Below are 23148 nucleotides of genomic sequence, written 5' to 3' on the forward strand. Positions count from 1 at the left end.
CCTCTTGCCGATGGCCCAGAAGACCCTCCTTCGCGGCGGGATCTATGTTCCGATGGCGATGCCCCTGAGAACTTCATGTGGCCTCGCTTCCTGTCCCGTCTCAGGAATGCCTTCTACCTCGAGCCACATCCGTCACCTGAGGAGAGAGATATGACAAGACTAGAGGCCGATCTAGCATATACTTCATCGATTCCGAAGTCTGCAGAAGGTCTTCGTCTGCAAGCTGCCATCGGCATCCTGCCGCCCTGGCCAGTAGCAGACTTTTTGGCTACGCTATGCATAATGCACGGGACCGACTGTTTCTTCTATTTTGACCAGCAAGAGTTTTTAGCGCAGTTACGGGAGTTCTACGATAATGATAGATCCCCCCTTCGCCGGGACGCCAGTTTTGTATGTCTGTTGCTCGCGGTTTTTGCCCTCGGCAGTCAATGGACCCCACGAGCACGCCCGGAAGGCATAGATGCCCCAATCTGTCCAGGTGACCCCGGGCAAATTTTCGGCGATCATGCTCGCATTCTCATGGCCGATACTATGGACCGAGTGAGCATGTACTCCGTCAAGGCCGCATTTGTTCTGGGCGCCTATCTTATGCCATCAAGTGCCATCGGTGCCTCCTATTTATACATGGGGTTGGCACTGAGAAAGGCACTTATACTTGGTCTTCATCAGGAAATAGACGACCCTAGCATCCTTGACCATGAAAAGGAGATGAGACGCCGCTTATGGTGGGCCATTTATTCACTTGAAAGGTACTAATGAAAAGATAATATTCGATTGTGGGTTTAGCTAACTTCTGCGCCAGGACCCTTTCTATCAAACTGAACAGGCCTAGATCCGTCACTCAGGACATCATTACAGCCAGGTTACCAAATCTAACGCCTGATGATTATGGTTAACCATATCGCAATGTTTTGCACCAAATCGCAAATGCTGAGTTTGTTAAAGTCATCGACAAACTCGTTGAACCAGCGTAAGTAGAACGAGATGTTCGCCAAGTTTGCCATACTAACTTTGCTGGCGTAGGAATTGGTCGAGTGATTCTCAACTTCCACTAAAGGAGTACCATGATCTTCTGAAGTCTTACAAGAATGACCACCTGACGGGTCTGGATTTGACAAATCTGGACCCGAGGTCTCCTTACTATCGCGCTATCTTCCATCTCCACCTCAACTATCACTTTGCATGGATAGCTATTGGTAAATCATCTGTTGTGGCAATGACTCGATTCTATTTGCGAAAGAACCAATCTACAGACGCCATCATTGACGGAGTCAGTCTCATGTCGGGCCCGTTTCGTTGTTGCAAAAAAGCAGCTCAAAAGATGCTCGGTCTTCTCGAGAGCGCTAGTCAGTCTGGAAATCTTGCACCTAGCTCTTTTACAGACTTTCAAGCTTGCAGTATCGCTACCATCATGCTGGTGCTGACCGGTATCACATCCAGGGATTCAGAGTACAACGCTCAGGTAGCGTTCGGCCTGGATTGCCTTCGGAAAATGTCTAACATGCACACTGCTGGTCGCATGGCAATCAACTTTGTGAAAGCTCTCATGGCCATTGCAGAAGAAGCACGTTCAAAGATAAGACTTGTGGGAGGAGCCTCGGAAGCCCAGGACACCCGCGAGGAAGGGTCATCGTCATTAGCCTACATAGCTTGGGCCGACTGGTTCTCCAGCACCACAGCAGTCTCAGGCATCGTGCCTTCTGCGCCTGGAGGGCTTCTGAGCAACCCAGCGGCATCGGGATCAGGCGGAAGGTTGTGGGAAGAGGCTTCTGCCCTTCTGCAACTGCGCAATCTATCCACACCTGGCATGTCTCGCCCTCTCCGAAGTCAACCTGGCCTCGATGCCGATCGCACTGGCGATGATGTCTTACCGCCGCCGCCACAGACTACGGCAAATCAAAGACAACCATCCGTCGAAACAGACCTCAACATCGACTTGCAGATGTTCAGCGAAAATCACCTGCAGCTGATGGGTCTCACTGGAATGGACATGTTAGATTTTGATTTTGGGTTCAATTGAATGTGGCTTGTAACTTCTACCCGATTTCCTTTTCCCCTAATACCTCGGCTCTATTCAAACCTCATTCGAGGGATATAGAACAGTATCAGCACCCACAAAATCCTCCTTCAGACTCCTGATGCTGGTGAAGCGTGCCAAAAGGTTGGTGCTGGTCGCCTTGTCATTGGTACCGCTAGCCCGGCCACCACCAAAGGGCTGATGACCGACAACGGCTCCGCTGCTCTTGCTGTTGATGTAAAAGTTGCCAGCAGAATGGCGGAGACCGTTCTCGGCGGCCTCAATTGCCTTCGTATCGCGAGCAAACACGGCACCGGTCAGGCTGAACTGTGTTGTCGAGTCAATCACAGGAAGCAGCTCCTCGTACTTCTCATCAGGGTAGACGTAGACAGACAAAATCGGGCCAAAGAATTCCGTCCTCATGAGCTCATTTGCTGGGTTGGTGGTTTGGAAGATCGTCGGCGAGACGAACCAGCCTTTGCTCTTGTCCGCGTTACCTCCTGCCAAGAGCTCAACTTCAGGATCTTTCTTGGCCTTGTCGATGACCGCTTTCAGCTTGTTCCACGACCTTTCGTGGATGACGGGTCCGATGAAGTTGTTGACCTGTTCAGGCGAGCCAACCTTGAGCTTGCCAGTCTCTTCCAGAAGCGTCTTCTTGAATTCAGGCCAGACCGACTCGGCCACATACAGACGAGAAGTAGCCGAGCACTTTTGCCCCTGATATTCGAAAGCGCCACGGATAGTGTTGACCACGGCGTTGCGCACATCAGCACTACCATGGACAAGGTGGAAGTTTTTGCCGCCCGTCTCGCCCACAATGCGGGGGTAACTCTCATACCGACCCTCTGCCACGGCCTGTCCGATCCTGCCGTACAGCTGGCGGAACACATCGGTGGATCCGGTGAAGTGGAGGGCCGCGAACTTGGGGTGCTGGAGGATGGAAGAGGTGATGGGCTCGGCTTTGCCTGGGATGAGCTGGATGACGTTGGGTGGAAGGCCTGCCTCGAGAAGAATCTTGTGGAGGAGGTGGCTGGAGTAGAGGGCGTAGTCTGAGGGCTTCCAGAGGACGACGTTGCCCATGATTGCGGGCGCAACGGTCAGGTTTGCGCCGATTGCGGTGAAGTTGAAGGGGCTGATTGCGTAGACGAAGCCTTCGAGGGGGCGGTACTCGGTTCGGCTAGGGTAAATATAGTCAGCATAGGGTGCTTCGCGACCGATTGACAGACTACTTGAAGCCAATGCTGACTTACTTCCAGACTCCGGCATCATTGAGGATGTTTTGCTGCTTGTACAGCTCAGCAGCGTAGTGGACGTTGAAGCTATGGGAGGGAATTTTATCAGTAAACTCGCATCATAAGCTTATAAAACCGATCGCTTACCGAAGAAAGTCAACCGATTCAGCTGCTGAATCAATTTCCGCTTGCCAAATGTTCTTGCCTTGTCCAAGCATCGTAGCGGCCATAATACTCTCCCGGTATTGGCCAGCAATGAGCTCGGCTGCGCGGAGGAAAATAGCGGCACGATTGGTGAATGATGTGTTTTCCCAAGCATTTTTGGCTTCCAATGCCCTCGTTATGGCTTCTTGGACTTGTTCAGGGGTCGTTTGCGGGTACTCTGCCAGAACGGTAGAGTGGTCGCTGGGAATATGTTGCTTGGCGATGGTTGCATCCTGTTCGTTATGTATCAGTAATGAACTGAGACCGGAAAACTATGAAAATGATGCAGACTTTTAGTTGAGAGACCTGAGATGGCACTTTGATAGGAAGCTCGCTCTTGAGTCGAGTGATGGCATCCTGAAGCTTCTGGCGCTCTACCGATCCCTTGCTGTATGATGGCTGGGAGCGACTATCAGTTTCCTTGATTCATTGAATTTTGGAGATCTTCCGGCAACTTACATTAGGCTCATTTCGAATCGGAGGAGCCTTGAAAGTTCCAAAAGCTCTGGCATTTACGCACGAAACAAGGCGCAGGGCTTGTGGTGATCGGGTGGCCCTGTTCATGGGGTTGGAGAGTTGTTGCAGCATGGGAGAAGTCATGACGGGCTGTGCTTTGCAAGTCGCAAACAGAGGATCACACTCATCAATACTTCTACATAGTTTATCACGCAGTTTATAAGGTCCAGTGAGCGATATACATGTTTCGTGTGCCGTGGGGTATCTTGCCGACGACATATGCACCTTACCGACGGTGTCGGCAGCGTGCCCACACTGCCGGTGGCCAGCTAGCCGATCGCGCATACGGCCCGACCACGATCACCCCGCTCCGGTATCTCATGCCGGTGCGACCCCATATGCCGAAGCACCGATAACGGTCGATGAGCTTCTTTGGAGTAACGATTCATGGCATTTTAGATGTGCATGCTGGTTTTTCGAAACCTGTGAGTTCCTCTTGGTGCTGGTGTCCTCTGTCGCAGTGACGATTGACAACATGGGCAACTCAACTCTCGAATCGGCCAAAGACATCACTGCCGGCGCGGCGGGAGGAGTCGCGCAGGTTCTGATAGGTATGAGTTCAAGTGCTCGGATCTGGCTCTGACGCAGTCTTTTGACGAGCCCTTTTGCTGACAAGACTCAGGCCAGCCTTTTGGTACGTGTCAGGAAGAGGGCGCACTACTCCGGAGCCGTATAAGAGCAAAACATTGACCCGTCGGCATCGACAGATCTGGTGAAGGTACGACTTCAAACCCAAGGAGGAGGAAATGCTCTGGGTCTTGCTCGAACGATCTGGGCCCGTGAAGGGCCGCTGGCGTTTTACAAGGTTGGTTACAAGATTCATGAAACTTGAACTTCATCTCATGGTGTTAGGGAACTCTTGCACCTCTGATTGGTGTTGGAGCTTGCGTAAGTCTCAGTCTATTCCATCAACATATCATTGTCCTCTAAAGGCATTGCGTCCAGGTCAGCATTCAATTCGGCGCTTTCCAATTCTTTCGCCGGCAGCTGGAAGACTTCCGCGGGATAACTCAGTCCAACGGCCTATCGCTGTCTTTGTCCGACTTTTACCTCGTAGGAGGAGCAGCTGGTTTGACTAACAGCGTCATATCCGGTCCAATCGAACACGTTCGTATCAGACTTCAGACCCAGCCGAGCGGTGTGAACCGCCTGTACTCAGGCCCTTGGGATTGCGTGCGTATCATTAAGGGCCACTCAGGCATCAAAGGTCTCTACCGAGGCCAAGTTGTCACCCTCCTAAGAGAGTTTCATGGATACGGCATCTGGTTTGCAGCGTACGAGGGTCTGGTACGTTTCGTGATGGAGCGGGATGGCATCAAAGACAGAAAAGACGTGCCAAGCTGGAAGATTGCTGTCTGTGGAGGTCTTGCTGGGGAGGCACTTTGGCTTGGAAGTCACCCCCTGGACGTGATCAAGAGTAAGATGCAGAGCGACGGGTATGGCAAGGATCAAAAGTATGCGAACATGAGGGATGCGTTCAAGCAGACGTGGAGGGAAGGCAAGTTCAGGGCAATGTTTAGGGGTCTAGGCCCTGCTTTGCTCAGAGCGATGCCGGTTTCTGCTGGCACGTTTGCAACTGCTGAGATGGTGAGGTCTGCATTAGGTTGATTTGACAATCAAGAGAACCTCTATTTTTCTTGTGCTCAAGTGGCAACTTTCCGTGTGGGCTCACATGCTCTGCATTACCGTCGTCATCGTTGTCTTATCCCTACTATTGTCGTCAACGTCAACGTGAAGGGCGAACAAGACATCACAGCAATGAACCTTCTTCAACGAAGCAGAGAGCTGTACCAGAAAATCAGGGTGGAAAGGGCTCAATTAAGAAGAAAACTTGATCTTAGTATTCGTTAAGGCGACACAGTGCTCTTGAGTCTCCGCCACACCTCTGTCTTCAGAGCGCTGAACTCAGACTTTGTTCGCGAGACGGCGTCCCGATTCTCAACCGCCCTTCGCAGAAGATATGAAAGACAGTCGCCCAGCGAACCCCAACTCAAGCACTTATACACTTCCGTCGGTGCCATTCCCTTTGCTCCCTTTTCTTTAGCCGTGATATCCGCCAGTTGCAACAGACCGAAGCTGACCTCATCGGCCATGCCCAGCAACTGTCCGTACTGAATTTTAGTTAACGGCTGCCCCATCTCAACTCGAGATTGCTGCAGCTCGTTGGCTGCGAGGACACTTTGCTTGTTATGCGTTGCGAGGAAGAGCTCAAGCTCAGGGAATTTAGCTCCTCCACCCTTCCCAAAGTCTCGGTATCTCTGAGAAAGGAGTCCGCTCGCGACAGAGTTGTAAGAATCGTCCGTATCTTCCTTGGTGTCGTTGATAAGCTGCCGCGGCTCAGAGCTGATATATGCGCCGCGGACAAGCTTAACACCAAGCACAAAGTTGTCGTTGTTGGCTATCTCCATGTGCTTTGCCAGGACGTCCGGTGTGCCCTTGAGATATGCTTGATAGGTGTTGTAGACTACAGCGCCTCTGCCATTCGTGTTGAACTGGCGCATGAGACCGAGTGCCACTGCATCGATTCCAGGCTGAACCTTGATCTGCTCGGCGTCGACAAAGATGCGAGCCTTCCTTTCGACAGCCCGGGAGCATACTTCAGCGAGGGCTTCCACCATTTGCTTGGGCAGAGGTTTCCCAGATGACAGTGTCTCTGACACAGCCGGTCCCGCGCCCGTGAGTCTGAAATTCGCTCTCAGTAAGATGGTATTTGAGTAAGTCATGGTCGGGAACTTACTTGAGAGCAAGAATATCACCTTCGCCAACCATCTCAACCGTCGTCAGTACCCCTTCTCGCCATGCCTCAATGCCCGAGTCCTTCTCAACCTCTGTCTCATTCTTTGACTCCAACATGCCTTTGCCAACTTCCTCCTCTGTCCGATTGTCAACAACAATCTCCCGCGCGTAGGTGAGAATGGCCCCTCGGAAACCCATCCGCTTAATCTCGCTGATGGTAGATGTGACCTCGACTTGGTTCTCGCCGGCGCAAAAGTGATTGTACATGGTCTTTTTCATCAAGCCATGTAGTAACGGGTTCTTCTCAACATTGAACACCCCAAATCGAGGTGAGTCGTTGAGAAACTTGAGGACTCCCAGGGCCGGTGTCAGCAAGAAGCTCTTGGATGAGATTGTTGCAACTAGAAGTGATCGCAACAAAACTTTGAGAGGCAGTTTGGAATGTGGTGGTAGTACGGCCGGGGCTTTGGATAACTGAGACGCATGCCGTACGTGTATGCGCAGCGGGGTGTAAGCTGCACGGTGTGCGTCGAGGGTAAGGTGCCTGGAGCCAGAGCCAGTGGCCCGAAGATGGGAGGCAGGTATTCGGAACATGTTTTTCTCTGCTGTTTCGACTTTCTCATTGACGAAGCAGTTTCACTACCAGCCGTGAGTTCTTGAGACTGTATATACTAAGATGCATGATTCAAACGAGTTGGAGGAGTTGACGCACCTAGACGCCGGTTGATGCGGTTTCGGAGGGGCTGCACCGTAGCCGACTTCGGGCACTGTGCTGTCGGTAGCGTTGTCACATTGCCTATCAGTTACAACAGACAGGATAAATCTTGTGAGCGATAAATACGATCAATTAGCTGATTAAATTGAGTTTGATTCAAGTTCAAGCACTTAGTTAAGACAGCCCTACTCTGGTTGCCGCCGTCTGGCCATTCTCTCTCAAGGAATCAGTCACAAACAAGCTCTCGCTTATGTCGTTCGCAAACTTTTCAAAGAGATTGAACACGGCAATGTGTCATATCATGAAAATAAACCCTAAGGGAACAATCAAAGGGGGATTTTGATCAACTATAAATTCAGTATGCGACCCTTCCGGTAGAGAGTCTTCTCGTCAAATATGAGTAATGTGGACTATAGTGAGCGCTGGACAGGAGAATTTCAGGTGCAAGAACACAATGATCATTGAAGATGACCTCCAAATCATTGCTCGAATGCTCCGATTTGACGATCAAATGGACAACACCTGGTGAAATCCATATTTTTGGGCGAATTATCCCATCTCCATTGATAACCCACCATCATCTCCCTGCTCCATTGGGAATTAAGGTACTGGTCAGTGCGTCATCCCGCATCGAGCTCGCCGATAGGGTGCCGAGGATTAACCGACCTGAGCAGAAGCACAGGGAAGCACTCCAGAGCTGAGGGGCTGAAGGTACCTGAAGCCCCACCATTCCAACACCGAACGCCAGCGAGCTCCAAAACCACATCGTCACATCTCACCAGCTTCACCTCCCTTTCGCCGCCACACCTCCGATTCGAAATTCTAACACCCGACCGACGTACCGTTCGCCCACCATGGCCGCCCAGGCAGACAAGATCGAGAAGATCATCGCGCGGCTGCAAGTCCGTATTGAGGAGGGCCAGTACTACGAGGCCCAGCAGCAGACTCGCGTGGTTGCTGCCCGCTACATCAAGGCCGCCAACTGGCCCGCCGCCACCGATATTCTCTACAATGTCGCCCAGTCACTGTTAAAGGCCGGTCAGGGTGGCTCGGGAGGTGACTTGTGCGTCATGCTTGTCGACGTCTTCAAGCAGGCTGAGTTGAAGCCCGACGCCACAAACAAGGGCAAGCTGCTTACGTGCTTGCGTTTGTTCCCTGCGGCGGAACCGACCAGAAAGAAGTTTGTCGGAGAGATGGTTGCGTGAGTATTTTCTTGGAAACTTGAAGAAGCAGACCTTGTGTCTAACTGGACATACAGGTGGTCATCGAAGTTCGGCGAGTACCCCGCCGGTGATTCCGATCTCCACCACGTCGCTGGATCACTTTACGCCGAAGAACACGAGCCTTACGAGGCGGAAAGACACTTGGTATTAGGTACGAAGGACTCGGCTGAGGTCCTCGCTCGTATGGAGTACGCTTGGTACAAGGAGGACGACTCGCACACCGCCCCTCTCTACGCCGCGCGCGCGATCCTCCCATACCTTCTCGTTGGCAACGTCCGCGCGGCCAACACCTCCTACCGTCTCTTCACCTCCGCCCTCAGCGACGACAACAAGGGCCTCGGCGTCCAGGATGTCAGCAGCAACAGCGCCGACCTGCGCATCTTCCCGGGTCTGCCCCTCCTCAACTTCCTCGGCCTCCTCCTGCTCGCCATCCAGCGCGGCACCCCGGACGTCTACAAGCAGCTCGTCACGAAGTACTCGTCTAATATCTCCGAGGTCGGTGCATGGAGCGAGGCTCTCGAGCTGATCGCTGAGATGTACTTTGGTATCCAGCGCCCAAGGCAGAGCAACCCGCTCATGGATATGATGGGCAGCCTGTTTGGCGGCCCAGGCGGTGGTGCGCCGCAGCAAAGACGCCCCGCCCCGAGACGTGTGGAGGCGCCCCAGGCTGAGGGACTTGACTAGATGTTCCAGTTGTTCGGCGTAGATGGCCATCGCGCATAGCGAGCGCGATCATAATGAACATACTTGGAATGAATGCGAATCCAGGCCGTAAAAGAACGGTTAAAGTTGGCTTGTGCCGCTCAGTAGCCACGAGGCTGCTCCGGCTCGGCCTCGTACCTCCAGTTGTCTTCGGAGAGGGCAGCAACCTTAGCCCGTAAACTCGCCTTCACGGCTTCGAGTAGCTCTGTGGGGATTAATCAGGACCAGCGCACCTCGGAGTCGTCAGATAGGGGTTAGCTTACCTTCAGGTTGCTCGCGAACGGCAGTGTGGTTGACCTGATGCTGCTTCACGGCCTCCGCAAGCCTCTGCCGCTCCTCTATACCAATAGTTAGCATACGTAGCTCTATACCCTCAATGCAAAGCTCAAGTGAAACAACGTACTCTTACTCTCCTCGCGATCATCCAGCGCAGCCTCATCCGCCTCATCGAACACCAGCGTCGGCAGCTCGCCCAGCTCAATCTCACCGTGCTCATCGCGCACAACAATCTCAAGGGGCCCCTGAGGCGCCGCGCTGCCGTCGGAGAGCACATCGACATCAAGCCTAAGCGTCTTAAGCGTCTCGGCCGAGTTGCCGGACGAAGAAGTCGGTGCCGCGGAAGTCATACCGGTCGGCGCATTCGCGTTTGCTGCTGTCGTGCCAGTCGGACGTCTAGTCAGGCCTTGAAAGAGGTTGCGACGGACTGCGCGACGCGGGGCGCCGGGGGGAGGCGCTTGGCGCGATGTCCTGTCGGCCATCGCGATGGTTGTTTCTTTTTTTTCTCCCTAGATGTGTAATTTCTTTTGCTGTCGCGATGGAGTGTTTCGCGAAACAATTTTGTTAAGACGGTTCAATTGAGTATTATCCAGGGATGTCGGTGGATCGGGAGTTGGATATTGGTAGGGATTTTGCTGGTAGTGCTTTGGTTTCTCCCGATGTCGTAGGCGTTGGCTCTGTTTACTTAGGATAGGCGTGAGGTCGGCCAGGCACCGCAGCGGTTATCGATAGACCACAGTGCGACTGGTGACCTGGCCATGCTAACACGGTGCAAGCGCGGCGACTTAAAGACAACTTCCCGCACTTCTGTCAACAACAAAACTCACAGCACAGTTCTCGGGGACAACATCCACGCTATTCGAGGAGACACTTCTGGAAGAAAAAACTCCATGAGCTTAGAGGAACCCAGGTTGAATTTTAAATCAACAGCATGCCCTCCCTCGCATCAGCATCAGCCTTAGTGCCTCTTCTAACTCTGGCCCTCGAATATCTTTCAGTCGATGACATGAAAGAACCCCCAAGACCAGAAAATTTTCCTTCTGGATATCAGCATACCCTATTTTCTGAAGTAGCCCGTTGTTGGGCGTAGAGGGGCTAAACCAGCTGCTGATAAGCCTCCGAGTGGTCGCACCAAGCTGGCTCAACCAAGTCTCAGGAGGCATCGCCAGACCTGGCCCCCAAACCTCGAGCATGGTCGGCAAGTCTGTGTAGAACGGGCCTTCCATGCTGTCTATTATTTCTTTATCTTCCCTCTGAAACATCAATTCCCAGTCGGTTTCGTCCCACGAAGAGGAGGACTTCCCCCCCGTCAGTCGGTATCCGACGAAACACACAGATATATCGGCACCATAGTCCAGGTAGAGCTGCATAAACTCTGTGTACGCTGTTTTTGAATGACGAAGGATCTTCATCTCGGAGATTCGCATTAATAGCAAGGTCCAAGGCGTCCACGGCATTGAAGAGAAGTATGTTGTGCTGCCAGGTTCACCATCACTTTCATTAGTGTCATGTTCAGCTCTCACAGAAAACAGATCGCCCAGCTCCAAGTTTGGAGATGCCTTTTGCTCAAAAAGGAACCGTGTGATGCCTAGGATGTGTTCGGGCTTCACATTCGTTTCCAAAGCCGTTAAACACGCGGGGAGCAAGAGACTAAGGATCTCGGCGTCTGGATTCTGGCTTTCCAATTCGGCCTTCACATATCCAATCGCCCCCTCCGAAGCTGCCATACACAAGATGGTGTGTGCCGTGTTTTCCATGGTTTTGGTAGAAAACATCCAGATCAGAAGAGCTCTGAAGCACATGGTTCCCAAATGATGCTCAAATTCTCTTCCCCTGAAAGTTTCGACGTCTTCCTTCATTGCCACAATCTCTTGTATCAATGGGCGGCAGCCTGCCAGCTCTGCGGCCCCAGCTAGACTGAGCAGTACATGGAGAGCGAATGAAGGCCTTGAGCAAAAAAGTGGGTGATCTTTCCGATGGTGAATATCTCCGAATATCTGAGTACTCTGGTAGCCTCGACACGGAATTCGCCATTGCTCTTCAGGTACGCATTTTGCCAAATGAAGCAACCCGAGAGCCACGCCTCGGAAGGGACAAAACCCACCGGAAAGTGTTTGCAGCTCTCGCACGATTCCTTCATCCCCCAAGAAATCGCGCACTGTCCGATGAACGAATTGCAGTCGATGACAATAGGGAAAGTTCAGACCAGTATAGACGACTTGAAGCAATCCTCGACATCGTCCAATGAGTCGATGAACCGTCAAAACACATTTTCCAGTGCCCATCTCGCCAGGCTGGAAAGGGTGTAGTCCCTTTCTGAGAAGCTTCTTCTCGTATTCATGATCATCTTCCAAATCATCGAGAACTGAGTGAATGTAGACCCAAGTATTTGGCTGATCAGAGGTCGTTGACTTCATGACTATGAATGTTCGCGCTGCCGCTCGTTTTTCACTTGGGTCGATCTCCTCCAACATGTACTGGAACATGGAATTCAGTTCGGTCGGTACGGCGTCCAGTCTTTTGCGAAGCTGCGAGATCGAACAATAATTTCCTAGGCCACTCAGAAGGGATCGAATCACCAGGATTACCCAGATGAAGACCCCGTCGGCCTTCTGGACGATGGACTCAGTGAGTTCGTCGTATTCTGAGCTACTTCTGCTGAGCTGACGAGCCGTCATAAACCGTTCGTCACCGGCAAACTGGTCATGAACTACCCTGAGGATGTCTCCTCGAGTCAGATCGTGCAGTTTCAGCCAGGATCCGATTTTGGGTGTCAACTCTCTCAAAAGTTCACTATACGGCCTGCTTGATACGCAGAGCTTGACTTCAGGAACCAAGCACCAGCGCTTAAGCTCTTTAGTTAGAACCCAGTGATCCTCTTCGCATTCGTCTAGTCCATCGATGAAGAAGCACAGTTTATGTTTGCTGAGAATCTCTCCGTCGCTGATGAGGTTTTTGAAGGCAGCCTGCAGAGCCTCCGGGCTGATATCGGATTCGTGAAGTAGTCCTTACAAGCCTTGTGCCAGAGGTTCGGGAATATTCGTCGTGTCAACTCGGGCCTTGACTGAATAACTTCCCACAAGACGCTTCGATAGAGGCCCGCGATGGTCTTCTGCTCTTTGGTTCCCGAGTTCCAGAAGAAAAACGGGATAGCAATTACGTCTTTCGCGTCTTTATTCGCCCAGGCTTTCAGAAGTTCCTGTGTGAGTGGATCTTGACTGATGTATTTCACGAGAGTTGATTTGCCTGAACCAGGCTTCCCGGATATGTAGAACAAACCGTGCTTCTCTTGTAGCCACTCGCGAAACTGTTCTCGCCAAATCTGCCTCTGAAGATACTCTTCGTGCGACGAGTAAAAAGGGTTGGTTGAATGTCGTTCAAAATTCTCGTCAGCACCCCAACTGCGCTCGGTATTGGGGTATTCGAACGCAGAAGGTGCTGCCAAAATGTTCCGTGAGACTCTTATGTCTGTATCTGGGCCATGCAGCAGCCAACGGTAAGTGCCTTGGTGCGCATCGTTTATCGAGGAAACGCGGAATCGAAGACCTGGAAACCAGAACAAGTCCGATATCTGTTTCTCGGCACTGACTGTTGCCATCCTTGCAGAAATCTCGAGCAAGGATCCACGGATTTGTTGAAATATTTCGGACTGAGATGACGAAACGGCGCTGAGCGAGACATTGTGGGTTCCGTGAGCTTGCGATTGAATTAGCTCCAGTGTCTGCTCACGGAACTTTTGGATTTCTGCAATCATTGACATGAAATGGGTCTGCTCTAAAGTTGTCTGCGACTTGAGCTGTTCGTGGTAGCCTTGATTCTCCTCTCTATTACACCGCAAATCAGCAAAGGAGCTGCCAAGAAGCCACCAGACAAACACACCGTAGAATGAAAACCAACTGAATTAGAAGCTGGCTGTGATACATATCAAGCTTCTTCTCGATATCATCAAGTTTTCCCTTTTTTCTTAATGATCTCCAAGCAATGCGAAAGCTGTCGCTTCGCGAACCCGAGTTTTGACCCTTGATCTTCCCAACAAGCTGACTCAACTCGACGCTGGTCTTTTGACAATTATTGGCAAGCGTAGCAAGTGCTTTGTCATTGGTGGATGCTGAATGTGGCACTTTTGGCGGGTGTAGCCGACCAATGTACGATTCGAGACTTTTCGTGATAGTAGTCGCATCTTCAAGCTCTGTTGGGAGCCCAGCTTCCGAATGATAGACCTTGGTAGCATCGCGGATGAGATTTGAAGAGAATTCGATAAATTAGAGGACGTTGCAAGCGAGCCCGAGTGCTGTCAACGGCTCCATCATAGCTGCGTAGGGGAGATTTGAAAAGTGTTGATGGAGATGTGCAAATCAGGCTGAGCGTTGGGTTACATGGGGAATATGTATGCCAGTTGGCCCGCGGAGGCATTGATCCGCAGCATTAGAGCAGGACCAATACATGATGAGTGCAGCGGGGCAGACTCAAAGAAGAGGATTTCTAACCCCTCGTCTTCTAACCCCTGCAGTCGGGTATGTTGGCAACCATTGGTTATGATTGCAAAGTCCCTCGACCGATTGGCAGTAGTACGGCATGGCATCAACGGAAGCTTCCCTCGGCTTCGGCTTCGGGTCATTAGAAATATAGCGGAGGCAAGTCGGCATCACCAGCAAACTCCTAGTATATTTGTCAATTTGAGACCCCTTGTCTTGCTCGTGTGTAGGCGACTGTATTTCCTGTGGTGTGAATATGGTTGAGGCTCAAGAAGTTAAGCTAGAAACAACGACGAGAGGGGAGACAGCGACGATGATGACAGAGCCCCATGACATAGTTGCCATAGCAGTCAAAATAGATAGTCTCCTCGATTACGGATGCAAATACTACATCGAGCAAACAATCAATCACAAAGGTATGGAAGACCAAGTAGAACATCATAATTCATTGAACGAAGGGCATGTACTCGTCGAAATTTTTGTTTACAGAACCATCCTCGCATCGACATGCATGATTCCCATTACGTATCGTACATTAGAAGAGAACTCCCACACCATGATGAATAGTAGACCATCAAGAAACAAAAAGCCGTAAGCCCAGGAACCCAAATAACCACAAAGAAAAGAAGAAGAAAAGACGCAACGCAATTTACAAGAGAAAACGCCGAGATATGCATGAGGTACCCCGAACCAAACCGTGTCATGACCGCTTAAAGCCCTTCCCCCTTTTTTTGCTTTTCAACATTGCCCTTGGAAGTTCTGCAGATACGCATGGGAAAAAAATTCAAGACGCTGCTCAACCAACGCAAACCCATTCGGCGAAGACGCACCATCGAGCGGTGCGGTCTGCCAGGACGAGACCCCTCCACACTCCCTTCTCCGAACACTTGATGATGGTCTCCCACGTACCACCATCGCTAGTCTCCTCATCGATTCCCCTGCTGCCGACACTGATTCCCCGGCGATCCTCCTTCCGCATAAGACGGAGAATCTTGCCACCGGGGGTCTGAATGGCAAGCTTCGCCGGTTTCTTCCCTGATGATCCGTTCCCGGAGACGTTGGATCCACTGACGTTCGACGCGGTCATACTCAAGGCTGAGCTGGGTCTCGCGAACGGGATCGGGCTTGCGCCTCCGGGGTTCGACGATGGTGTCATTGGCGACCCACTGCTAGCCAAAGAGCTAGGGTGCTGTCGGATCGCGAAGACGAAGGTGTTGTTCAAAGCCAGACGTTGGCATTGGGGCTGAACAACATAAATGTCGTGGCGTTGGGCGTGAGGTGTGGGATGCCTTGTCACGAACTCATAGGGAGGGTTCTCTCCCGTATGAATGATCGGAAGGGCGAAGGCCACCGGATGAGGGATGTCCTTGATGCTATGCATCAGGCCACGCTTGCCGGCATAAATCTTCAAGGTTCCTTGGCCTTCGTCGCCTGGAAGGAGAGCCTTGACAGTGTATCGTTTGATACCGTTGAACCATTCGGCTTGGGCCAGCGCCCTCTTCTTCACCACATCACCGCTCTCGAAAACGTCGCCGTCCACATCCCTCGTGTAGCCTCGGACCTCAACCTCTGCTGCAACCTCCACATCGGCTGGAGCGTTAAACTTGATATGCACCATCTCCAGGTCTTCTATGCGAGTCGCCGCTGTGTTATAGTCGACCATCTCGAGGTCGTTCTTGAAGAAGGGAGGGCAGGCGCAAGGCAGGTTGAGAAGCACCTCGTGTGCTTGCGGAGGGCAGACGTGTTGCTGAGAGTGGTGCTCAGGGATATGTGTCCAGCAAATCTCGGTCGGCCTTGCAAGGAACCACCAAGAGTCAGCTGCACCACTGCCAGCACTGGAATAGAGATGCCGCCTTGGGTATGATGGACTAGCCATACAACAGTCCACCATACGCCATTCATTGTCGACCAATACGGCGTTCCACCAGTGGTTTGCCCGAGGCATGATGTTGTGTTCTGGAATCTCGCCTGGCGTCTTGAGGTACCCGCGAACCATTTCGCAATGAATGCCTACCGCGGTACACATCTCTTGTACCAGAGCAGCGTACTCCTCCGCACAAGCTCGCTTTGATTGGATTACCCGCCTGGTGTTGATCTCCCCCTCAAAGTCCTCTTCCCAGCAGATCTTCTCGGACACCCAGGTAAAGATTGCTCGCATTCGCTGGACATCGCTGCGGTACGGGCGACATACGTAGGTCGTCGCCAGAGAAACCGCGGTTGTCATTGGTGGTAGGCTGCTTATGAATCTCGAGTTCTTGTCGACTTGGGTGAGATTCAATGCCTGATAATCAATGGGATCTTCGACTGGTGAGCCGTCCGCGCCCTCGTCACCTTCAATGCCGTCATAGAGCTCGTCGACGGGGTTGAGGGCTGGGTAATCGAGCATCTGACAGCGATCTCTCCGTTCATTTCGTTCGTTTTTGCTCAGAGAGTTGGATCGATTGACATCTCTGCGGACCTGCACCCAGTCGACCCCATTCGCCATACCCATTTCCCTGGCTGCTTCCCTACCGAAGCCAGTGCTTCCCATACCGGTAATGTTGGAGATAGCATTGCCAGCGGGGGAAGCGACGTTGGGCATAGAGCGAGCGAAAGGAGACGACCTGGGCGAGTCGCCGCCCATGGCAATACTACTGCGTCCGGAGGCGACTCCGGTCTTGGCCGTGTCGAGAAGCTTCTTGAAAATGCTTCTTTTGGCGGGCTTTGGAGTCACGAGCCCTCCAAGTCCTGGGTCCTCGAGGAAGCCAGCTTGCGATTTCGGACGAGCCACGTCAGATGCGTGGCTGCTGTGGTAAGTGACCCCTGTGAAGGGAGTTTCCGGTCGTTCGATATCAGCATCACGCATCCCAAGGGCACTCTGAGCACGCTTCTGGGTCTTCCGAGCAAAGCTGCCGGCGCTTGTAGCGCTAATGGCGCCAGCTGAGGATCCACTCATTAAACTCCTGTCGCTGCTCTGGGTCGTCGAGCTCTGATTGCCGGACGATGCGCTGGTTGAGTTGGTCTTGGTCGTAAAAGTCCTGTTCAGTACGTTCCGGCCAATATCGTAAGCCGACTTCCGCCCTCGAAGCTTCCTCTCCTCCGGTCCGCCCATGGATGATTTCGGTCTCTCGTAAAGTGCGCCTTTCGGGGGCGGCTTCGGTCCCTCGTCCTCAAGGTCAGCCATGCTTGCGCTGTGTTGATGCATTTTCTTTAGACGGCTTTCCATACGCTCGACGTAATTACTGAGTTGAGGCAATTGCTCTTTGTCTTCTCGGTGTCCGCTCTGTCCGTTCTGATAGGATTGATCGCGCGAGGATCCACCGCTCCAAGTCTCGTATCCTTCGTCCTGTTGTGCTATTCCCATGGAAGTCAGGGGTCGCTGGTAAGTATTCTTCCTTCGTTGACGGTCATTGACCATATTGAAGGACTCAGGTGACCACGGGTCCAATGCTGGGTCCGGTGTCGGGTCTCGAGGCATTCCTAGAGCATCCAATTGCTCTATCACGCCGTCCATAGCTTCCCGCAATGGCGATGGGGTCATATGACTGGCTGATGGGGAGGGTGGAGCAGGAGATGGCATCCGTTGAGTTTGAATCGCTGGCGGTCTGTGGGAGTATGACAAGTGCGAACCATGCCTGTCCAAAGGAGGATGCCGGTTTTCGTACGAGGCGTTCGAGCCTTGACGTACGAGATCTGTCCGCTTATCGTAAGAGCTATTTGACCCATGCCGCGGGTTGAAACGATCTTCGAAGGAAGAGTTGGACCCATGACGAGGGATATCGTGCCGACTGTCGTAGGACATGCTCTGCTTGTGGCGCGGCGCACCCACGTGCCGATGCGGTGGGGGTGGTGGAGGCGGGGGGGAGTCAACTTTCCCTTGGGGAGGTCGGTACGGCTTGTAGCTGAACGAAGGGGCTGGCGAGGGATCTCTTGAGGCGTGATGCGGAGGTATGGGCGAGGCCCCTCTGTCGGTGTTGTAAGAGTTCGCTCGTGATCCATGACCATAGTCGGGAACGGGCGTTCTCGCACGCAAGTCGTGATCAGGGTTGGGCGTTCTCGCCCGATGGTGGTCCACAACTGGTGTCCGGGCTCGGTGGTGTTCAGGAATAGGCGTTCTGCCACGATGATGCTCGGGAACTGGTGTCCTGGATCGGTGGTAGTCGTTTACCGGAGTGCGTCCTCTTGGAATGTACTGCTGTGCGCCGTCGTTGAAGGAGTTGCCCCGCGATACGTAACCGCTGGGCTGAGGCGTTGTGTATGCTCGCATTCTAGTCGAGGCAGTTTCATTGAAAGAGTTCTCTCGTGAGAGGAGGGCAGAAGGCGCCGGTGATCGGTCTCTGAGCATTGAAGGTGCTGGAGAGCGATCCCTCCTGCTGCTCTCTGGTACCGCGCTGTGAATGGACTCTCCCGAGTGCCCTCTAGGCCTTGGGTTGGGGTTCGTTCGGTAAACCTCGGGCTGCTTCGCTGCGGTGTAGTGCGGTGCCTTGGCGTACGCTTCGAAGGGCTTACGGAACGTCCTAGATTTCTGAGGTGTGCTTGGGCTGGGCGTCTGGTCGGGTAGAGGGCTTGCAGACCTCGTCGTCGGTCGAAAATCGGAGGGAAGCACCTCGACGAAGTTGGACGGAAACACGCCTACAGTCCGCCTGTCGCGCCATAATCTGCCTGTCCACCATGAACCATCGCCAGCATTCAGACATTCAATCAAGTCGCCCTCGATGAAGCCGAGGTCTCGCTTGCTCTGTGGTGAGAAAAATAAAGTCAGCCATTGGGAGCGCGTGTGGTAAACAACTACTTCTGTTTACAGACCTCTCCTCCCCATGAGTAGACAGCCCTGCACCAGCACGGAAACCGCATCGGCAGAGGCGGCGGTGCTGGCACCATCTTGGCACTTTGATTTCAAGATGCCGGTTGTCGAGTGGTGGGCGATCAGTCGGTGGTCGATGTCGCGGAGTTCGGTTGCGGTTGCGGTTGCGGTCGCGATGTCCAGTACACGGCTCGTGCTGGATTAGACTTATCTGACGCGATCGTGTAAGTTGCGACGGGCAGTGGGCGCCATACAGCAGGGCGCGCGCAACAAGACGAAACTGGCTCAATCGCGGAGGAGGGGAATGACGACGAAGTTTCAAGCACCCGTAGCGAGACGAAGCGAGGACGGGGCTTGGAGGTCTCGTGGGAAGATGGCTTCGGACAAGGTGAGGAATGCAGCGGTTTTCGCGTGCACGTCGACAATGACCTTGTTGGAGTGGGTAATCAGGAAATCGGAGTTGACGTGAGATGGCAAAGGCAAACGAGCCTGAAAGTCGGACACAACTTCCAAGAAGGGGATGCGGTGAATGTCAGTGCCAGCCGGGGTGCGGACCCGGGGCAACCAACAAACAGAGGGGCTCGTCGGCGGGGCAACAACTCCAAACACCACAAGCGGAGGCAGAGGCTGGCCAACTGTGCGCCGGGGGGAGCCCCACCCGCGGCCATGGGTCCTATCAGGACGCGGTAAAGTCGCAGCAGGCGACAAGCTTGTAACGGGTTGCGACCTCCTGTGCGGCTGGCGCATCTCCACCGTCGACTAGCGGATCCCGCCTGGCGAGTAGCGCTAAGCTCCATCAGTGCGCCCTCAAGAGTCAAGCCTGGAGTCGCAGCATCTGTGCCCCCCGGAACCTTGGTCTTGGTCAGTCACCGCCTGCGATGCCGTGCAAGGTACGACGGATACCCGACAAGATTGCTGGGTTCCCAGGGTTTTGCTGACGATATCGCTCCCTTGACGTGGGCCTTTGGAGAGCCGTCACTCGCTGAGATACGCCCCGGTCCCTCCCTCCTTGCCTCGCCCTTGCAGATTGTTCCGCCTCAAGTTCCTGTCTCCCAGCAGCCAGCGCCAGCGAAGCCAACACACCAGAGGGTCAACCTTGAGAAGCCACTGGGTCACAGACGACGCTACTGATGGGCCCTGCATGCCAACTCAACGACTAGACGACACTGGGCCGTCTAAGGTATCTGCAAGGCAACCTGTCTGCATACTCTGGATACTCTATCACCGGCCTCGACCAAGAACAAGACGTCAAGCACACATTCAGAGCGACGTAAAGAGGGTCACGTTCACTGTCCACTGGCATGCAAACGACGCAAGCACACGACAGTCGGCCCCTTCTCGTAGGTCACAATCACATTTCTCTGCAGTCGACATATCTTGCTTTTAACCTACCTCACATCCATCAATCCACCGCTCCCACACTTTCCGTCTTTTTCCTCTATCCTTTTTCCCTTTCTTTTGTTTGCGATTCACGATGCTTCAGAAACAACGGCTTCCCACCGGCACTTTTTCGTTTGCTTTTCTGTATCAAGATCGGCTGACTCGCCCCGGCTCTTAGAACCCTGGTGCTAAATTGCGGTTCCCCGGAGCTCCCCCAGCTATACCAAAACGGAAGAAAGTAAACAAAAGGGCCCGAGCTTTGCGACGACCCAAGCCCACAGAACCACCACACAACCGCAACCACACCGAGGAAAAAGATACACACAACCCGGCCACAAGACACCACACGTACCGCAGAGAGAGCACGGCGTCGTTGACTACCTTACCTGGACCTGGTCCTCGCCCGCCCTGGCCCTGGGATACCCGAACCAAGTCGCTGCTCTCCCAAGCAACCCCAAGCAACCGAGCCACCGGCGATCCGCTTGCTTCCTTTGACGCCATTATTGCCTTTGTCCAGTCTAAAATACAAGCCAGGCCGTCCTGACTGACAGACGACAGCCCCGTTCCCTGGATACCCTTTTCTTCTCTCGAAACTTTCTTCCAGCACCATCCTGCAAGCGCAAACCTCTCGCTCCCTCACCTCCCTCCGTTCTCGGGCTCCAGGGTTGAACACCAGCTCCTCCCTCTCTCTTGCTCCATCTCTGCCGGCGGAATCGATTGAATTGAGAGTATCAGCGTCGCCATGACGTCCAGATCGGCCGCGATGGCCGACGAAGGCGTCGCCGAACATTATCAGGTCTTGGAGGAGCTTGGTCGTACGTTGTCTGAATACCTGCGAACACTTTGTGCATGCGCGCTGACAGGACTCTAGGTGGTAGCTTTGGAGTCGTTTACAAGGCCATTGAGAAGGCCACCGGCGAGACCGTCGCCATTAAACATGTGAGCCACCCCCATACTTACATCCTGATGAATATCGCTAACCCGTGGATGCGCAGATTGATCTCGAGTCAAGCGAAGATGACATCCAGGAGATTCAAGGCGAGATCGCAGTGCTCAGCACTTGCGCAAGCTCATTTGTCACCCAATACAAGGGCAGCTTCCTTCGCGGTCACAAGCTCTGGATCGTAATGGAGTATCTTGGCGGTGGCTCATGTCTGGACCTGGTATGTCACTCCGAGTCGCAGCTTATCCTTATTGTCTAAGCTAACATTCCTCAGCTCAAACCGGCCAACTTCGCCGAGGTCCACATTGCCATTATCTGCCGAGAGCTTCTCCGTGGTCTCGAGTACTTGCATGCCGAAGGCAAGATTCACCGAGATATCAAGGCCGCCAACGTCCTGCTCTCCGAGTCAGGCAAGGTCAAGTTGGCCGACTTCGGTGTCGCTGCCCAATTGACCAACATCAAGTCCCAGAGGAACACCTTTGTCGGAACCCCTTTCTGGATGGCACCCGAGGTCATCCAGCAGGACGGTTATAGCTTCAAGGCAGACATCTGGTCACTTGGTATTACCGCTATGGAAATGGCCAACGGCGAGCCTCCTCTGGCCCACATCCACCCGATGAAGGTTCTTTTCCACATTCCCAAGAACTCTCCTCCCCGCCTGGAGGGTGCCTTCAGCAAAGACTTCAAGGACTTCGTGGCGCAGTGTCTCGTCAAGGATTCCGACCGTAGACCATCCGCAAAAGATCTCCTTCGCCACCGCTTCATCAGGTCTGCCGGCAAGATGGAGGCTCTTCAGGAGCTGATTGCGCGCAAGCAAATGTGGGACGCAAACCAGAACCGAAAGTCGCATACCATCTTCTACCAGGAAACACTCAACACCATCTCTGCTAAGGACGACTCAGATGAGTGGGTGTTTGACACGGTCAAGTCGATGGCGCCTAGGCGGCCGACTGTTCGGTCTCGGAAGCCGTCCTACTTTGCGGCGGAGGAGGCCATGCGCCGCCTCGACCTCAAGGACGCTCCGCTCGGCCCTTCGTCTCCCGCTTCCGGTACAGTGCGCCGGTCGACTGTGCGCCGCCAGCCCTCAAGTCGTCAAGCGTCTGCCACACAGATCCAAGCCAACGGGTCGCCTCGTTCTACCGTCGCGAGAAGACCGCTCCAGCCAGACATGTCGTACGGCAACTCTGGTTCTTCCGTACGACTGTTCCGCCGGGTGCCCTCAAACGGCTCCGTCACTGATCCGACGGACTTCTCTGAGTCGGGTGACACCGCTGTTGGGGACGAGAACAGAGCACCGATGAGAGGTGCATGCGTAGAGCCAAACAGCAAAGAGGGCATGCTGGGTCGGCGGCTGTTCAACAAGGCCATCGACCCAACACTCGCAGAGCTGCACGCGCAAACGTCGGGTCTGCAGAAGCGGGAGGCACTGGCCAAGCTCACTGATGCCTTTGCTCTCCTGGACTCGGTCGACCCTGAAGGAGCCTACCACGTGATGCGTAATCTGATGTCGGCAGTCTCTCAAGACTCAAAGCTGAACACGGCATTGATTCCCCAGCTGTCGATCAAGATTCCATCGGATGGCACACCACAGGGCACTGTCATCATCAAGAGCGCTGCAGCAACACCGTCATCTGGTGGTAGCCCAAACAAGTTGGTGCTTGCATCGAACAACCCGCATTTGAAGAGCCATAGGAGGCGCAACGGCTCGTTTGCTACGCCCGAGTCGACCGAGAAGGAGAAGGAACGAGAGAAGGCAGTCATGGAGGCCAGATATCCTGGTCGTCCAGCCCGACCTGGCATGGAGCACTGCAACCAGCTTTCAGACGTGCTCTACGGCAGGTGGACTGAAGGTTTGAGAATCAGATGGCCAGCTGTCTAAAACTGGCTACAAGATGGGCTACGGGCCCGAAAGAGATGGCAGAGAGAGGTGGCATATCATTATTCAC

At 53.4% G+C, this 23148-nt stretch overlaps 9 protein-coding genes across 9 annotated transcripts; 4 read left to right on the top strand and 5 right to left on the bottom strand.

Annotated features, from left to right (window-relative positions):
* Nucleotides 1–531: 531 nt before the first annotated feature.
* On the top strand, nucleotides 532–2020 carry CGGC5_v003444 (putative transcriptional regulatory protein; the record flags this gene model as incomplete). The annotated part of the gene is made up of 4 exons (XM_032022439.1): nucleotides 532–749; nucleotides 803–891; nucleotides 946–970; nucleotides 1024–2020. 4 exons carry the CDS (start codon nucleotides 532–534, stop codon nucleotides 2018–2020), a joined length of 1329 nt encoding a protein of 442 aa, XP_031880765.1.
* A 54-nt stretch (nucleotides 2021–2074) lies between these two features.
* On the bottom strand, nucleotides 2075–4053 carry CGGC5_v003445 (Delta-1-pyrroline-5-carboxylate dehydrogenase; the record flags this gene model as incomplete). Its single annotated transcript, XM_032022438.1, has 5 exons — nucleotides 2075–3194; nucleotides 3268–3336; nucleotides 3397–3686; nucleotides 3745–3852; nucleotides 3913–4053. 5 exons carry the CDS (start codon nucleotides 4051–4053, stop codon nucleotides 2075–2077), a joined length of 1728 nt encoding a protein of 575 aa, XP_031880766.1.
* A 391-nt stretch (nucleotides 4054–4444) lies between these two features.
* On the top strand, nucleotides 4445–5577 carry CGGC5_v003446 (putative mitochondrial carrier; the record flags this gene model as incomplete). The annotated part of the gene is made up of 5 exons (XM_032022437.1): nucleotides 4445–4520; nucleotides 4592–4603; nucleotides 4677–4774; nucleotides 4822–4857; nucleotides 4915–5577. 5 exons carry the CDS (start codon nucleotides 4445–4447, stop codon nucleotides 5575–5577), a joined length of 885 nt encoding a protein of 294 aa, XP_031880761.1.
* Nucleotides 5578–5816: 239 nt separating this feature from the next.
* Nucleotides 5817–6972, bottom strand: CGGC5_v003447 (putative proline dehydrogenase; the record flags this gene model as incomplete). Its single annotated transcript, XM_032022436.1, has 2 exons — nucleotides 5817–6651; nucleotides 6707–6972. 2 exons carry the CDS (start codon nucleotides 6970–6972, stop codon nucleotides 5817–5819), a joined length of 1101 nt encoding a protein of 366 aa, XP_031880639.1.
* Nucleotides 6973–8274: 1302 nt separating this feature from the next.
* Nucleotides 8275–9327, top strand: get4 (Golgi to ER traffic protein 4; the record flags this gene model as incomplete). Its single annotated transcript, XM_032022435.1, has 2 exons — nucleotides 8275–8621; nucleotides 8679–9327. The coding sequence occupies 2 exons, from the start codon at nucleotides 8275–8277 to the stop codon at nucleotides 9325–9327; spliced, it is 996 nt and encodes a 331-aa protein (XP_031880760.1).
* A 119-nt stretch (nucleotides 9328–9446) lies between these two features.
* Nucleotides 9447–10103, bottom strand: CGGC5_v003449 (uncharacterized protein; the record flags this gene model as incomplete). The annotated part of the gene is made up of 3 exons (XM_032022434.1): nucleotides 9447–9550; nucleotides 9609–9683; nucleotides 9749–10103. The coding sequence occupies 3 exons, from the start codon at nucleotides 10101–10103 to the stop codon at nucleotides 9447–9449; spliced, it is 534 nt and encodes a 177-aa protein (XP_031880743.1).
* Nucleotides 10104–13140: 3037 nt separating this feature from the next.
* Nucleotides 13141–13544, bottom strand: CGGC5_v003450 (uncharacterized protein; the record flags this gene model as incomplete). Its single annotated transcript, XM_066151127.1, has 3 exons — nucleotides 13141–13167; nucleotides 13211–13445; nucleotides 13501–13544. The coding sequence occupies 3 exons, from the start codon at nucleotides 13542–13544 to the stop codon at nucleotides 13141–13143; spliced, it is 306 nt and encodes a 101-aa protein (XP_066009515.1).
* A 1348-nt stretch (nucleotides 13545–14892) lies between these two features.
* Nucleotides 14893–18956, bottom strand: cyk3 (cytokinesis protein 3; the record flags this gene model as incomplete). The annotated part of the gene is made up of 2 exons (XM_032022433.1): nucleotides 14893–18813; nucleotides 18882–18956. 2 exons carry the CDS (start codon nucleotides 18954–18956, stop codon nucleotides 14893–14895), a joined length of 3996 nt encoding a protein of 1331 aa, XP_031880764.1.
* A 2045-nt stretch (nucleotides 18957–21001) lies between these two features.
* svkA-0 (Serine/threonine-protein kinase svkA) lies at nucleotides 21002–23081 on the top strand (the record flags this gene model as incomplete). The annotated part of the gene is made up of 4 exons (XM_032022431.1): nucleotides 21002–21074; nucleotides 21131–21198; nucleotides 21255–21422; nucleotides 21477–23081. The coding sequence occupies 4 exons, from the start codon at nucleotides 21002–21004 to the stop codon at nucleotides 23079–23081; spliced, it is 1914 nt and encodes a 637-aa protein (XP_031880762.1).
* Between the last annotated feature and the right edge of the window lie 67 nt (nucleotides 23082–23148).

The sequence above is a fragment of the Colletotrichum fructicola genome (assembly GCF_000319635.2).
Source record: "Colletotrichum fructicola Nara gc5 chromosome Unknown KSG_Nara_v1_contig02, whole genome shotgun sequence".
Classification (NCBI taxonomy): domain Eukaryota; kingdom Fungi; phylum Ascomycota; class Sordariomycetes; order Glomerellales; family Glomerellaceae; genus Colletotrichum; species Colletotrichum fructicola.